Here is a 14,663-nt window from a genome sequence, read left to right as displayed (position 1 = left end):
CACAAATTATGAAGCAGTGCTACAGGGGTTTCCCCTTACCTCCCCTTCGCCTCTCAATTTCTCTCTCTGTCCTATAAAATTTTTTAAAAATTAATAAAAAATTAAAAATAGGTGCCAGGCGGTGGCACTCTTGTTTAAGTACATACATGACAGTACACAAGGGCCTGGGTTCAAGCCCGTTGGTCCCCACCTGCAGGGGGAAGTTTTTTTTTTTAATTTTTTTTTAAGTATTTATTTTATTTATTTATTCCCTTTTGTTGCCCTTGTTGTTCTATTGTTGTAGCTATTATTGTTGTTGTCGTTGTTGGATAGGACAGAGAGAAATGGAGAGAGGAGGGGAAGACAGAGAGGAGGAGAGAAAGACAGACACCTGCAGATCTGCTTCACCGCCTGTGAAGCGACTAGGGGGAAGTTTTTATGAGTGGTTAAGCAGGGCTGCGGGTGTCCTTATCTCTTTCTCTCTCTATCTCCCCCTTTTCTCTCAATTGCTCTTACTCTATCTATCCAACAGTAAATAAATAAAACCATGAAAAACGAAATACCTTTAAAAAAATTAAAAAGAGTTATGTGGAGATGATGTAAGGCATTAATCTTTTTTCCCCCTTATATATTATTATCCCTTACTGGCACAGTTATATATAATAGCAAACCTACATTTTAGTATTTAATCTCTGAAGCCTGAAATTACTGTTTCCATAGACCGTTGTGATTGCCTCAGCAAAAATCTTTTCATACAGGAGCCTTTTACAGCTTTCCCCAAAGAACCTAACCCCACCCACCCCGATTGCTAAGCATCTAAAATCTTCCAAATAGTTATAAGTTGAATCATAAGAAATCCTGCACCAGTCACCTCTAAAGATTGCATTCCTCTTCTCTCTACCCAGTGAGGGAATCGCCCTGTAAAAGTTCCGTGTCACGTGTGGAGGTGCAGTTAATTAACAGAGCCTCTGAGGGACGGTTGGGTCCCATTTCGCCAGAATCAGACTCAAAGGACACTATCCTTTTGTGAGACACTCGGTGTGACTTCCTGCCCTTTCCCCTCTGGAACTCTGGGTCAGCTGTCCCCTTTAGTGTTTTAAAAATAAGAGGCCTGGAGAGTGACCTCATCTGAGTTCAGATCATGTAATCACAGATCAAATAGCTGTGATTCATAACCCCACACAAAAGGGCCTCTTTGCATCTTGAACAGCCTCCCAGAAGGAATGGACATGACTCAAAGCCTCGTTCCGGAACCTTCCTCCGGATTACCTCTCGGCATCCGGATATCCGTGTTCATGGAAAGCGGTTTCTGCAGTGGCAAAGCCTGGAAACAGCTCTACTTTCTTTTTTTTTTCCCCTTAAAATTTTTTTTTTAATTATCTTTATTTATTTAGTGGATAGAGACAGCCAGAAATTGAGAGGGAAGAGAATGATAGGGAGGGAGAGAGAGACACCTGCAGCCCTGCTTCACCACTCGAAAAGCTTTCCCCTGCAGGTGGGGACGAGGGGGGGTGGGCAGTGGAGGGGGGTGGCACTCGAACCCAGGTCAAAACAGCTCTACTTTCTGCCACCCCACCCCACCTCACCCCCATCCTAGATCCGCACACAGCACTACCATCCCATAAAGAGAATTCTCCAAGGTGCCGGGCGGGTGGTGCACCCGGTTAAGCACACTTAGTACTAAGCACAAGGAAGCACACAAGGATCTGGGTTCGAGCCCTCGGTACCCCACCTGCAGGGGGGACACTTTACAAGCGGTGGAGCAGATCTTCAGGTGTCTTTCTCTCTCCCTGTCTTAATTTCTCTCTGTCCTACCCAATATATATATAGAGAGAGAATTCTCCAGAATAAATCACAGATGCGCCCCCCCCCCCATCTGCTGGGGTACCCTCTGCTTATCTGTGTTTATATTGTGGAGTCACACGACTAAGGCAGGCTGGCATTGCTGCCCAGTGAACACATTTCCTTTCTTCCAGGGCTTTGGGAACCTGCCCATTTGCATGGCAAAGACCCACCTGTCTCTGTCTCACCAGCCCGATAAGAAAGGGGTCCCCCGGGATTTCATTTTACCCATCAGCGACGTGCGGGCCAGCATAGGCGCCGGCTTCATTTACCCCCTGGTTGGAACGGTGAGTACCAGACTTTCCAGGCCTGTGTCGTCATGGGGCCTCAGAGCCTTGTGTCTGGTCGGCCTTCTTGCAGATCTGATGTTGGGAAGGCATCGATTGAGGTGTTAAACTTTCTAAGTATATCTTGTGCCATTAATAAAAAATAAATAAAGGCATCACTGCTGTCACTGAATTGGGTTCTTTGACTCTCGTGGTGATAAGAATTGACAAGTGTTTCATTCTCAGACATGATTTATGTGACGCTTATGCTCAGGAGAGGGGAGAGCATGAGGGAGACAGCATGGGCCAGAGAGACAAGATCACGTGCTAGCTCTCTAGACAGAATCAGCGGTTATGTTGTTTTGTTCTGTTTTTTGTCATTCTTTTGTTTGTGTGGTTATTTATTTATTTTCCCTTTTGTTGCCCTTGTTTTTTATTGTTGTTGTAGTTATTATTATTGTTGTAGTTATTATTATTGTTGTAGTTATTGATATCGTCGTTGTTGGATAGGACAGAAAGAAATGGAGAGAGATGCGGAAGACAGAGGGGGAGAGAAAGATAGATACCTGCAGACCTGCTTCACCACCTGTGAAGCGACTCCCCTGCAGGTGGGGAGCCCGGGGGCTCGAACCCGGATCCTTACGCCGGTCCTTGCACTTTCTCGCCACCTGCAGTTAACTCGCTGTGCTACTGCCCGACTCCCTTATTTTTGTTTCTAGTATTTTATGTATTTATCAATGAGAAAGATAGGAGGAGAGAGAGAAAGAACCAGACATCACTGGTACATATGCTGCCAGGGATTGAGCTCAGGATCTCATGCTTGAGAGTTTGATGCTTTATCCACTGTGCCACCTCCTGGACCACCTTTATTTGTTTATTGGATACAGAGAGAGAGAGAGAGGAGATATCTCCAGCCCTGCCTCACTGCTCGGCAAGCCTACCCATGTAGGTGAGAATCAGGAGCATGAGCCCGGGGTATTGTGCACTATAACACTCACTCAGCCAGCTGTGCCACCTCTGAGCCCTAATTTTATTTTATTTATTTATTTATTTCCTTTTGTTGCCCTTGTTGTTTTATTGTTGTAGTTATCATTGGTGTCATTGTTGGATGGGACAGAGAAAAATGGAGAGAGGAGGGGAAGACAGAGAGGGGGAGAGAAAGAGAGACACCTGTAGACCTGCTTCACCGCTTGTGAAGGGACTCCCCTGCAGATGAGGAGTCGGGGGCTCGAACCAGGATCCTTCCACCAGTCTTTGCGTTTTGCACCACGTGCTCTTAACCCGCTGCGCTACCTACCGCCCGACTCTCCCTTTGTTTATTTTTATATTGCTACCAGGGTTCTTGCTTGACCTCAGTGCCTGCCGTATGGTGAATCCACCACTCCTGGTGGCCTTCTGTATGTCTGTGGATAGAAGCAGAGAGAAGTTGCGGGGGGAGAGACACCTACAGACCTGCTTCATTGTTCATGAAGCTTTCCCTCTGCAGAAGCTGGGGGCCTGAACTCAGGTCCTTATGCACTTGTGCACTCAACCAGGTGCTCTACCACCCAGCTTCCCAGTGTCTTAATTTTAAAGGTACATTAGTTACGGAAGAAGGGCAAACGCTAGAAGAAGAAGAAGGAGAAGGAGAAGGAGAAGGAGAAGAAGAAGAAAAGAAGAAGAAAAGAAGAAGAAGAAGAAGAAGAAGAAGAAGAAGAAGAAGAAGAAGAAGAAGAAGAAGAAGAAGAAGAAGCAGCAGCAGCAGCAGCAGCAGCAGCAGCAGCAGCAGCAGCAGCAAGCAGGTGGCGTGTGAGTGCTCTGATCCTTCCAATCAGGAACAAGCAGCTGTAGTTCCAGCACAGGTGTTCAACAGGTCACTTCCTGATTGCTGGGAAAGCCCCAGGTGAAGCTGATGTTATTAACAGACCTGCAGGTGTTCACAATTAGGAGGGCGGAGGTCAAGATTCTGTTTCACTACCATTGTGGTTTCTATTTTCCCTTTTCTTTCTTTTTGGGGATCACGTGTTTCATTACTGCTTGAGTCATGAAATGCATCTCTCCCTTCAGCCGTAGAACCAGGAGAATAACTTGGACGACATCCGGCTGTTATTTCAGTGAGGAGGGTGGGCTGCTATTATAGTACTTCTTGATCTCCTCATCACAATGATAAAACTTCCCCACAAGTCAGAAGTTTGGTTTTTGAGAAGGAGCAAATTCCATGAGTTCTGAGTTCTACTGGGACCTTGCTGCCTTGCTGTGGGTTAGTTACTGTGTTCATTCTGGTGCTCAGTGTGGGGAGGGGAAGTAGCTGAGAGATTTAACCAGCATGTGAACGATCCTGGTGACGTTTCTACGGACAGTGTCTCCGTAGTCACACAGCCATTACATAGCTTTCCCTGCTAAGCAAGCAGCAGCGACTAAAGTGGTGGTTCTGTTCCTGGGTTCCACTGAAAGCCAGAATTCAGAATCAGGTGTCCTTGTTACAGACGGATCATGGTGCAAACAGGAAATGTGATTTTTTTTTTTTTAAATAAACCATGTGGCTCACTGGTCCTATAAACAAGTGTTGCATGGGCAGAGATTGTGTAAGAAGTAAAGAAGTTCTGCGTTGATATCTACTTAAGCTTATTTCTTACTGAGTGTGTATCACAGAGCTACTCAAAGGAGGAAGTGTAAGGACAGCGCTGAAACATCTGGAACACGAGTGGGGTGTTGGCATTCAGAATGCCCTCAGTTTGTAAAGGAGGCTACATCTTGCTTTTCAGGGGGAGGGAAGGAGTAGCTGTGTGGGGAAGAAGAGATTCAGGGTGGAGGGTGGTCACCCAATTGAGCACACATGTTATCATTCAAAGGGATCCCGGTTCAAGCCCCTGATCCCCAGTTGTAGGAGGAAAGCTTCACAAGCCATAAAGTGATGCTCTGGTTATCTCTCTTTCTCTCTCCCTATCTTCCCCCTTCCTTCTGTCTCTATCCAAAAAGAAAAAAAAAAGGGGGGGTAGGGGAGAATAGCTTTTAGGAGTCATGGATAAGAAAATGAAAGGGGAGGAGAGGAAGAAGGAGAGGGAGAGGGAGAGGGATTCAAAAAGATCCCGGTCCGAGCCCCCAGGTCCCCACCTGCAGGGTAGTCACTTTGAAAGCAGTGAAGCAGTAAGTGTCTATCTTTCTCTCCTCCTCTCTGTCTTCCCCTCTCTGGATTTCTCTCTGTCCTGTCCAACAACAACAGCTATAACAACAGTAACAATAACAGGCAACAAAATGGGAAAACTAGCCTCCAGGAGCAGTGGATTCATAGTGCTGGCACCAAGCCCCAGCAATAACCTTGGAGGCAAAAGAAAGACAGACAGAAAGAGAGAAAGAAAGAGGAAGGAGGGTGGGAGGGGGAAAATGGATGGATGGGTCCTTGGGACCCCCTAAGCCCCCACAGACTGACTAGGTTTCCTAAAGAGTTCCCCCTGCTGGTGCCATCATGCCCACACAGCACTAGATGGAGTTCTTTGTAACCATGAAACTTGGGGCCTGTGATCAGATCTCTGGAACAATCCGACGTGAGGAGTGAGGAAGGAAGTGGTGGCTGACCAGAGAGAGGGGTTCCAGAGGCCAGGCAGTTCCGTGGCTTGGAGGTGGGTGGCCTGAAGTCTGCTTTGTGTGTCCTCACAGGAAGCTATGTGTGTACAGGACAGACACACCCTTGGCGGCCAGGATCGCCTAATATGGGCCGGCCTTTCCTTTCACTTGAGCACATTCTGGGCCCTGCCTGGCCTGCACAGACATCTCTCATGTTCCACACTGGAGTGGGAGACACCCCAGAGTAATTTCCTGCAGAGATGACCACGGCCGAGGGCATAGAGGTAGCGGGGACAGCATCACTCTCACTCTTAGTCACTCAGCACGTGACCGGTGGATGGAATGTCCCAGAAAACCTCTTCACCTTTCCAGAAAGCAAGTTCCACTGAGGCTGTCCAGAAGTGTCTTGATTTTTTTTTTTGTTTTGTTTTCCCTTGTAAGGTTCATTCCTTCCCTTGTTCATACTTGAGTCTTGCAAGATGGCAGCCACGTGGAAGTAAACCCAAACCATTTTCCACCCACTTCAGCCTTAGGAGTCTAGGATAGACTCGTAAGTGACACTGTGCACGCACTGGGTGCTAGGGACTTTGCAACAGAGATGTCTCCTACTAGTGTGTCCTCAAAGGAGACCTGTCATGTCACTCTGGCTCCCTGAAAGTGGAAAATAGTAGTATGAACTCATAGCCAATGAACGTCTCTAGACTTGCTGGCTTTGGCGGACCACATAACTAAAATGCCAGGACTCAGCTTCTTAACCCTGTAGTTGTGTTACAGACATAGTTACAAATGCTTCACTCATTTCCTTCACTTCCCTGGGTTTCTTATTTGTATATATATATTATCAGATCTGCTCAGCTCTGGCTATTGCTGACATCAGGGATGGGATCTAGAACCTCCTGAGTGCAAGGCCGGCTAGCTCCCCGCCACCTCCACTGCGCCCAAGGGATATTTTTATGGGCAAGTCCAAAACGTGGTCTACATCTCATACCTGAGCTGGCATTCTTAACATGCACCAGCAGTACTTTCCATTTTGCTGGTTCATTTCTCCTTCTCCCCAAATTAACTCTTCATTTCAGGAGCCAGGTGATGACACACCTGATTGTGAGTGCACACGTTACCACGCTCAGGGACCCAGGTTCAAGCCCACAGTCCTCACCTGCAGGGTGGAAGCTTCACAAGCGCCAGAGCAGTGCTGGGGGGTGTCTCTCTTCTTCTCCGTTGCCCCCTTCCATCTTGGTTTCTTTCTGTCTCTAGCCAACAAATACGTAAAGCATTTATTTGAAAAAGTGATTTCATTTCTAGAAGCTCCTTGAGCATTCTTGCCACTTTTTTTTTTTTTTCTATAAAGATCAGTTTTGGTCGTTAACTCAAATGAGAAGGAGAGATTGATTGGCAGGAGAGAGTAGTGACAGCACTACTTTGGCTAGAGCATGAATGTCAAGAAGTTGAATTGGGGGAGCCGGGCGGTGGCGCAGCGGGTTAAGCGCACGTGGCGCGAAGTGCAAGGACCGGCATAAGGATCCCGGTTCGAGCCCCCAGCTCCCCACCTGCAGGGGAGTCCCTTCACAGGCGGTGAATCAGGTCTGCAGGTGTCTGTCTTTCTCTCCCCTCTCTGTCTTCCCCTCCCTCTCTCCATTTCTCTCTGTCCTATCCAGCAACAATGGCAGCATTAACAACAATGACGACAGTAAACGATAAGGTCAACAAAAGGGGAAAAATAAAAAATAAAGTTTCTTTAAAAAAAAGAAAAGGAAAGAAAAGTTGAATTGGGGGCTGGGGAGACAGCATAATGATTATGCAAAAGTCTTTCAAGCCTGAGGCTCTGAGGGCCCAGGTTCAATCCTCAGCACCACCAGAAGCCAGAGCTGAGCAGTGTTCTGCTCTCTTTCAGTATCTTTCCCTCTGGATCTATTCTTTCTCATTAAAATAAGTACAAATATTTTTTTTTTAAAAAAAAGGTGAATTGGGAGCCTCCAGTGTGCAAGTCCTATGTTCTACCAGCTGGCTGCATTGCTCCTCGTAACTTGTTCCTATATCTTTTTCTAGAACACTTTATGGGGCAGGGGGAAAGGTTAATGGTTTACCGTGTAATTGTGGACACATGCATGCGATTTCTCGCCTCCCTGTGATAAGTATCCAGAAAACACTCTCACTCCCAACTTAGAAATGTCTTTGGTCTCCCTAGTTTCCACAGATTTCCCACTTACTTGCTGTGTTTAGAAATTCTTTCAGATTTGTGGTTTTATAGTATTCAGTAAGACTAATAACCTCAAAATCCCCAATGCAGCCTCATGTCAAAAGAGAGAGAGGAAGAAAAAAAAATAGTGAAAATAGTGATGGTTTCTGTCTTTATGGTTATGTTTGCTTATCTTGTGTCTGAGATTCTGTTGTTCGCAAAGTCATGTGCTGGACATTCCATGTCATAAGAGCGTTCATGTGTGAGCACAGAGCGAGACACAGTAGTTACTGAGAAGGGAATTATATTTGATTTGGAGAAACACTCGAATGACACCAAGTGTTGACACTGGGCTTGTGTGATGTTGGGAGGAGCTTTTCTTTATTTTGCTGCCGATTTCACACGGCCGCATTGAGCATATGCCACTTGTATCTCATGTATCTCATGAAAATAAAAGCCCTAGCAAAGTAATCAGCTAAAACTATTCAGAAGGAGGAGGAGGAGAAGTTGTTTCTCTAGGGCCTTTCAGCTCCAGGAGAGTTGGAGTGCCTGTAAAGAAGGAAGGCAGGTGGAATCAACTTGTCTTGTGATGTTTCTAATGCCTAAAAATATGGGACTAAGGAACATAGATGTCACTGTAAGAGATATTCCCTCTGGGCCAGGGTGAGAGCTCAGCACAGAACACAGGACTTGCATCCTTGAGGCCCCAGAAGCCCCAGGTTCAATCCCTGACACCACCTTATACAGAACTAAGCAATGCTCTGGCCGCCCACCCCCCCATCTTCCTTCTGTCTCTCTCCCACCCTCTCTTTTCCTCATCCTCTCTTCCTCTCTCATAAAAAGATTAATTTGAAAGACAAAGAGAGATAGTGTCACTGAGGCACATATGAGGTCAGGGGTCAAACTCAGGACCTCATGCTTGAGAGTTCAGGGCTCTACTTCATCACCTCCCTGGCCAAAGAAATCTTTCTTCTCCTTCTCCTTCTTTTTCTCCTTCTCCTCCTTCTCCTTCTCTTTCTCCTCCTTCTCCTTCTTCTCCCCCTTCTTCCTCCTCCCCCTCCTCTTTTTCCCCTTCTCCCCTTGCCCTCCCCCTCCTCCTTCTTTCTCTCTCTCTCTGAAAAGTTATCAGGTCAGGGGGAATTTACAGTGATTTACCACACAGATTCTCATGCCCGGGGCTCCAAGGTCCCAGAATCTAGAACCTCTCACATCCACACTCTTTGCCTCACTGCTATGCTGTCTCCCAGCTGGAGACTCGCCGGGAAGTTTAAGACATACTGTGGGGTTAAGATGATCAGTGTCTTCGTCTGTGCGTGGGTTCCAGTTGTGAGGTGGTGAAACCAGAGAGCCATCAAATCATTTATGCTTGGGGTCTCAGACTGCTCAGTAGAAAGAGCTCTGGACCAGGAGATTGTTCTGTACAGCAGATCAGAACCTCCGAGCCTGTCCTGGGGATGGGGGGATCCTGGGGTTAAGGGAGTTTCTCTAAATACATACATACACACACACACACACACACACACACACACACACACACACACACACACACCCCCTTCACTTTAGTCTGCTTCTCTGTGACCTGGGCTCTATAGAGCAGGAAATCGCCACAGTGCTTTGGGAAATCAGTGATGTCATTTGTCACAAGTGCCGGGTGGGGAGTGGCTGGGCTGGGGGTGCACCATTGTGTCCTTTCTCTCATTTCAGGGAGGGGGGACAGCTTTGTTTTCCATTCTGCTCCCTCTGACTGTAAAAGTATGTCCAGAATGTTGTGTTTCCACTGGAGCCGACTCAGCCCAGTGGAGAAGTTATTCCCTGTCCCTGTGGGGAGCTCTGCCTCCCACATTCCCACCCCCACAGCCAGGCCTCCCAGGGGCAAGAGGATATAACCATGCTAGGCTCACTTAGCCGTGAAGGTGAGTTCATTCGGGCCTCATGGTTGGAAATCAGAAACTCTCCTCCTCGCCTTTTGATTGATGGCCAGTTACACGTGGAAAAATTAATCATTCCTGGCTGCGCAGGTGAGAGCCAGGGACTACAGCAGGGAGAGCCATGGACTCCATGCTGCTTATGAGATCCCAAGTTCAGTCCTCAGCACCACATATGCCAGAGTGATGCTCTGCTTCCCCTCTCACCCTCTCTCTCTCTCTCTCTCTCTCTCTCTCTCTCTGGCTAATAAATAAATCCACCTCAAAAGAATTCGACATTCACTTTCCAAGTGGCACTTTAAAGTGAGATTGAGGCGGTTGTGGTGATGCCACCCAGTAGAGCACACATGTCGCCAGGTTCAAGGATCCCAGTTCAAGCCCCAGTCCCCACCTGCGGGAAGTGGTGGGCTTCCCAAGCGGTGGAGCAGTGCTGTAGGTGTCTCTCATTCCTTTTCCTTTTCTATCTCCTCATCCCTTCTCAGTTTCTCTCTGTCTCTATCAGACATAAATAATCTCTAGTGGGAAAATGAGATTGATAAACACTTTCTAATTTTTTTTAATATTTATTTATTCCCTTTTTATTGTTGTAGTTATTAGTGTTGTCGTCGTTGTTGGATAGGACAGAGAGAAATGGAGAGAGGAGGGGAAGACAGAGACGGGGAGAGAGAAAGACAGACACCTGCAGACCTGCTTCACCGCCTGTGAAGCGACTCCCCTGCAGGTGGGGAGCCGGGGTTCAAACCGGGATCCTTATGCCGGTCCTTGTGCTTTGCGCCACCTGCGCTTAACCCGCTGCGCTACAGCCCGACTCCTGATAAACAGTCTTGTGGAGATTCCAGTCGTGGCACACGTGACCTCACATGGCTTCCTATAAAACTCTGCCTGCCACAGAAACTCAGCACTGGACCAGGTTTCTACTAAATCACCTCCGTTACCTCCCTCTCCCTTCCCCAGCTCTCCTCTCTCCCTATCTCCCCAGCTCATAGCTCCACTCATCAGCAGTGAAATTCATAGCTTCTCTCTCGCACCTCCAGGGTTTTCAATGGGGTTGGGTGCCTGTACTTTGAATCCACTGCCCCTGGTGGCCATCTTTTAAATTTTTTTAATTATCTTTATTTGTTGGATAGAGACAGCCAGAAATTGAGAGATAGGGGGAGGTAGAGAGACAGACACCTGCAGCCCTGCTTCACCACTTGCAAAGCTTTCCCCCTGCAGGTGGGGGCCGGGGTCTTGAGCCTGGGTCCTTGAGCGCTGTAATGTGCGCTTACCCAGGTGCGCCACCACCCGGCCCTGCGGCCATCTTTTTTTCTATTGTTGCTGGAAAGAACAGAGAGAAATTGAGAGAGAAAGGAAAGGTGGGGAGAGAGAAAGACACCTGCAGACCTGCTTCACTGCTTTTGATGTGATCCCCCTGCAGGTGGGGAGCCAGGGGGCTCGAACTGGGATCCTTGTGCTATGTGCATTTCACCCAGTGCACTGCTGCCTCGCCCCTCCCCCCTTAACTGACACCACGGTTACCGCCTGTACAACAAATCTACCATTTTTTATGATCGTCCTTTTTTTTTCTTTCCTTCTTTCTTTCTCTTTCTTTTTTCTTTGTTTTTTGATAGACAGATTGAGAAATAAAGGGGAGAGAGGGGGGGAGAGAGACCTGCAGCACTGCTTCACTGCTTGTGAAGCTTCCCCCTGCCGGTGGGGACCAGGGGCTTGAACCCAGATCCTTGCACACTGTGACATGTGCTCTCTATTGGGTGCACCACTAACCAGCCCCACAGCATATTTCTCCACAGCATATTTCTCAAAAACCCTCCCTATCCCTTCCATTCTCTTTGACCCTGGTTATTAACCCAACCACTGGAATAAAGTAGGTCTCACCAACACCTGCCTGTGACTCCCCACCCTTCTTGGCCCCCCTGATCTGACATGGCTCTCCTCTTATTTTCTGTGTCCTTTAAAAATAATATATATATATATATATATTTGTTCTTTTTTAAATTTTTTTTGCTTATCTTGATTTATTTATTGGATAGAGACAGGTAGAAATCGAGAGGGAAGGGGTGATAGAGAGGGAGAGAGACACCTGCAACACTGCTTCACCACTTGTGAGCTTTTCCACTGCAGGTGGGGACTAGGGGATCGGACCTGGGTCCTTGCGCATTGTAACATGTGCACTCAACCAGGTGCGCCACCACCCGGCCCCATATATTTGTTCTTTATTATGTATTGAACAGAGACAGAAATCAAGAGGGAAGATGGAGGGGGTGTGTGAGTGGGAGAGAATTAAAGACACCTGCAACCCTACTTAACCTTTTGTGAAGCATCTCCCTGCAAGTGGGGAGCGAAGGCTTGAACCCGGGTCCTTGCGCGTGGTGATACGTGTGCTCAACAAGGTGCTCCACACACAGCCCAGCCACTCCCGGTGTCCTTTCACTCCATTCCTGGGAACCTCCTGGGTTTCCTCTTCCCCATCCAGCTCGCCTCCTTTTCCTGCTGGCCTTCACTATCGGGACATCAGAATTTCCTGCTTTCTCCCAAACAGCCCGTTCCCCAGGCCCGGTCTCCACTCCCTTCCTCTTGCAGTGACGTCCCATGCAGCTGGCTTACCGGCTGCTCCGTGACCTCGGCTTCCGTCTCGGTGTCTGTCCGGCAGGAGAGGAGTCGTGTTGAGGGGCAGGGGAGGCATCTGGTTCCAGAAACCCTCAGAATGAAGAGACGGGAAGCATGACTGTGGACGGCTTCGTCCGCACTGTCACACGAGGTTCTGCAGCTCTGGTCCATTTGTGTCGAGGAACTCCTCTTCCCGGTTTGACGCTGATTCCTTTTCAGCGTGAACATGAAATTCCTGCAAATGAAGTCAGGCTCAGCTTGGGGGGTGTGTGGGGGGGAATACCCTGAGTCATAACTGTGCCAGGTATGTCTGTTTGAGCTGACGGTGTAGCCCACGACTGTGAACCTTCCTCCATGTGTCACTTTCTAAGCATCTAGAAGGGGGTACTTATTTTTTCTTTCTCCTCCTCACCCTCCTTCTCTTCTTCCTTTTCCTCTCCCCCCTACTCTCCTCTTTCTCCTCTTCCTCCCCCTTGTTCTCCTTCTCCCCTTCCTCCTCCCCCTCCTTTTCCTTATTCTCCTTCCTCCTTATTTCTCTTCCTCTTCCTCCCGGGACACTGCTCAGCTCTGGTGTATGGTGGTGCTGGGGATTAAACCTGGGACTTCAGGGCGTGAAAGTCTCGCATCACCACCGTGCTGTCTGCCCCTCTCATAGAAAGGGATCTCGGATTGCTGCCATGTCTGACCCTACAGTGAGCATGTTGAGTTTTTGTTTTCTGCAAGGAGTGGTGAACTGTTTACCGACTCGTCTTCCATAAGCACCTACTGGTTTTCCCCCTTTCCTCTGGATTTCTGGCTCTATTGACGGTAAAGGTCAACCTTTGATAGGGGCTGGGAGGTGACTCAGCAGGGGTAAAGCACAGGCCATGCCCTATGTGACTAGGTTCGATCCCTGGCACTGTATGGAAGGTACCATAGACAGCACCAAGGGAGCTCTCTGAGTGACAGCACAGTGATTTGCTGACTTCCCCACCACCACCCCATTCTCCTTCTCTCTTTATTTGTTTTGTATTTTAATGAGAGAGAGAAATGCAAACATATACAGAGAGAAACACTGCTAGCTCTGGCTTATGGTGGTTCTGGGGACTGAACCTGGGACCTGTGAGGCTCAAGCATGAAAGTCTCCTTGCTGTCTTCCTACCCATCTCTCCTCCTCATTCCTCTCTTTATGTCTCTTCACCTCTCTTTGTGCTCTAAAAAAAAAAGAAAGAAAAGAAAAAGAAAGGAGAGACAGAGAGAGAATAAGACAGGAAAATAGCACAGTGGTTTATGCAACAGACTTTCATGCCTGAGATTCTGAAATCCCAGGTTCAGTACCCAGAACCGACATAAGTCAGAGCTGAACAGTGCTCTAGTGAGAATTAAATTTAAAAAATAATGAAAATTGAAGCATATGTTATATATATTATGAGAAAAATTGGGAAGTAACTCAGCTGTATTACACTGGCATGAGAACTTGGACTCTTTCCTGGCAACACACACACACACACACACACACACACACACGATAATGAAATAAAATGGACCCGGTATAGAGGTCAGCCTGATAGAGCTCCAACTTGTGTGCCTGAAACTCCAGAGGCTGCAGATTCAGTCCCCAGCAACAGCTTCTGCCAGAGCTAAGCAGTAATGGCCTCCCCCCTCTCTCTCACTCTCTCTCTCTCTCAATCTTTAAAAGGTTTGTTGAAAGAAAAGGATAGGGGCTGGGTGTTGGCGCACCTGGTTGAACGCACATGTTGCAATGAGCAAGGACCCGAGTTCGAGCCCCCGGTCCCCACCTACGGGGGGGAAGTCTCACAAGTGGTGAAGCAGTGTCTCTCTCCCTATTCCCCCTTCCTCTTAATTTCTGGCTATCTCTATCCCATAAATAAAGATAATTAAAAAAATTAATTACAAAATAATAAAAATGAAAGAAAAGCATACACCCCAATCCCAAACTTGTGAGAGATGCCTGTATCCTGATGATCCTGTCCTCCTGAGAGTTTCTCTGCATGGCCCCCACGGCCTCTTTATTGCCTTCATTGTGCCTTGGTATCTCGGCTCTTACTTCTTCTTCTAGCGTTTGCCCTTCTTCCGTAGCCAGTCGACAGCGTCAGGTTGAGCCTGATGTAAAGTTTCGAGACCTCCTTTGAATCTGGAGAGGTGGCAGTCGTTGACTATGTGGGTCATAGTCTGTCTGTAGCCGCAGGGGCAGTTCGGGTCGTCTCTGGCTCCCCAGCGATGGAACATAGCGGCGCACCGGCCATGGCCTGTTTGATAGCGATTGAGGAGGGCCCGATCATAACGTACTAAGAGGCCTGAGATCAGAAGCAGCTGTACTGAGTA

At 47.9% G+C, this 14,663-nt stretch overlaps 1 protein-coding gene across 2 annotated transcripts in view; it reads left to right on the top strand.

Moving 5' to 3' along the window:
* The window catches only part of MTHFD1L (methylenetetrahydrofolate dehydrogenase (NADP+ dependent) 1 like), a 196,838-nt gene that overhangs the window by 146,710 nt on the left and 35,465 nt on the right, over positions 1 to 14,663 (top strand). The window contains exon 26 of one of the 2 annotated variants that reach the window (XM_016185142.2): positions 1,956 to 2,108. The exons of the other annotated variant lie outside the window; for it this stretch is intronic. Coding sequence (XP_016040628.2) covers positions 1,956 to 2,108 — 153 coding nt within the window. The remainder of the gene's footprint in view (positions 1 to 1,955; positions 2,109 to 14,663) is intronic. 2 annotated transcript variants of the gene reach the window in all.

The sequence above is a fragment of the Erinaceus europaeus genome, chromosome 13 (assembly GCF_950295315.1).
Source record: "Erinaceus europaeus chromosome 13, mEriEur2.1, whole genome shotgun sequence".
NCBI classification, from domain to species: Eukaryota; Metazoa; Chordata; class Mammalia; order Eulipotyphla; family Erinaceidae; genus Erinaceus; species Erinaceus europaeus.
The sequence above is the reverse complement of the archived record's forward strand: the minus strand, read 5'-3'. Positions and strand labels throughout refer to the sequence as shown.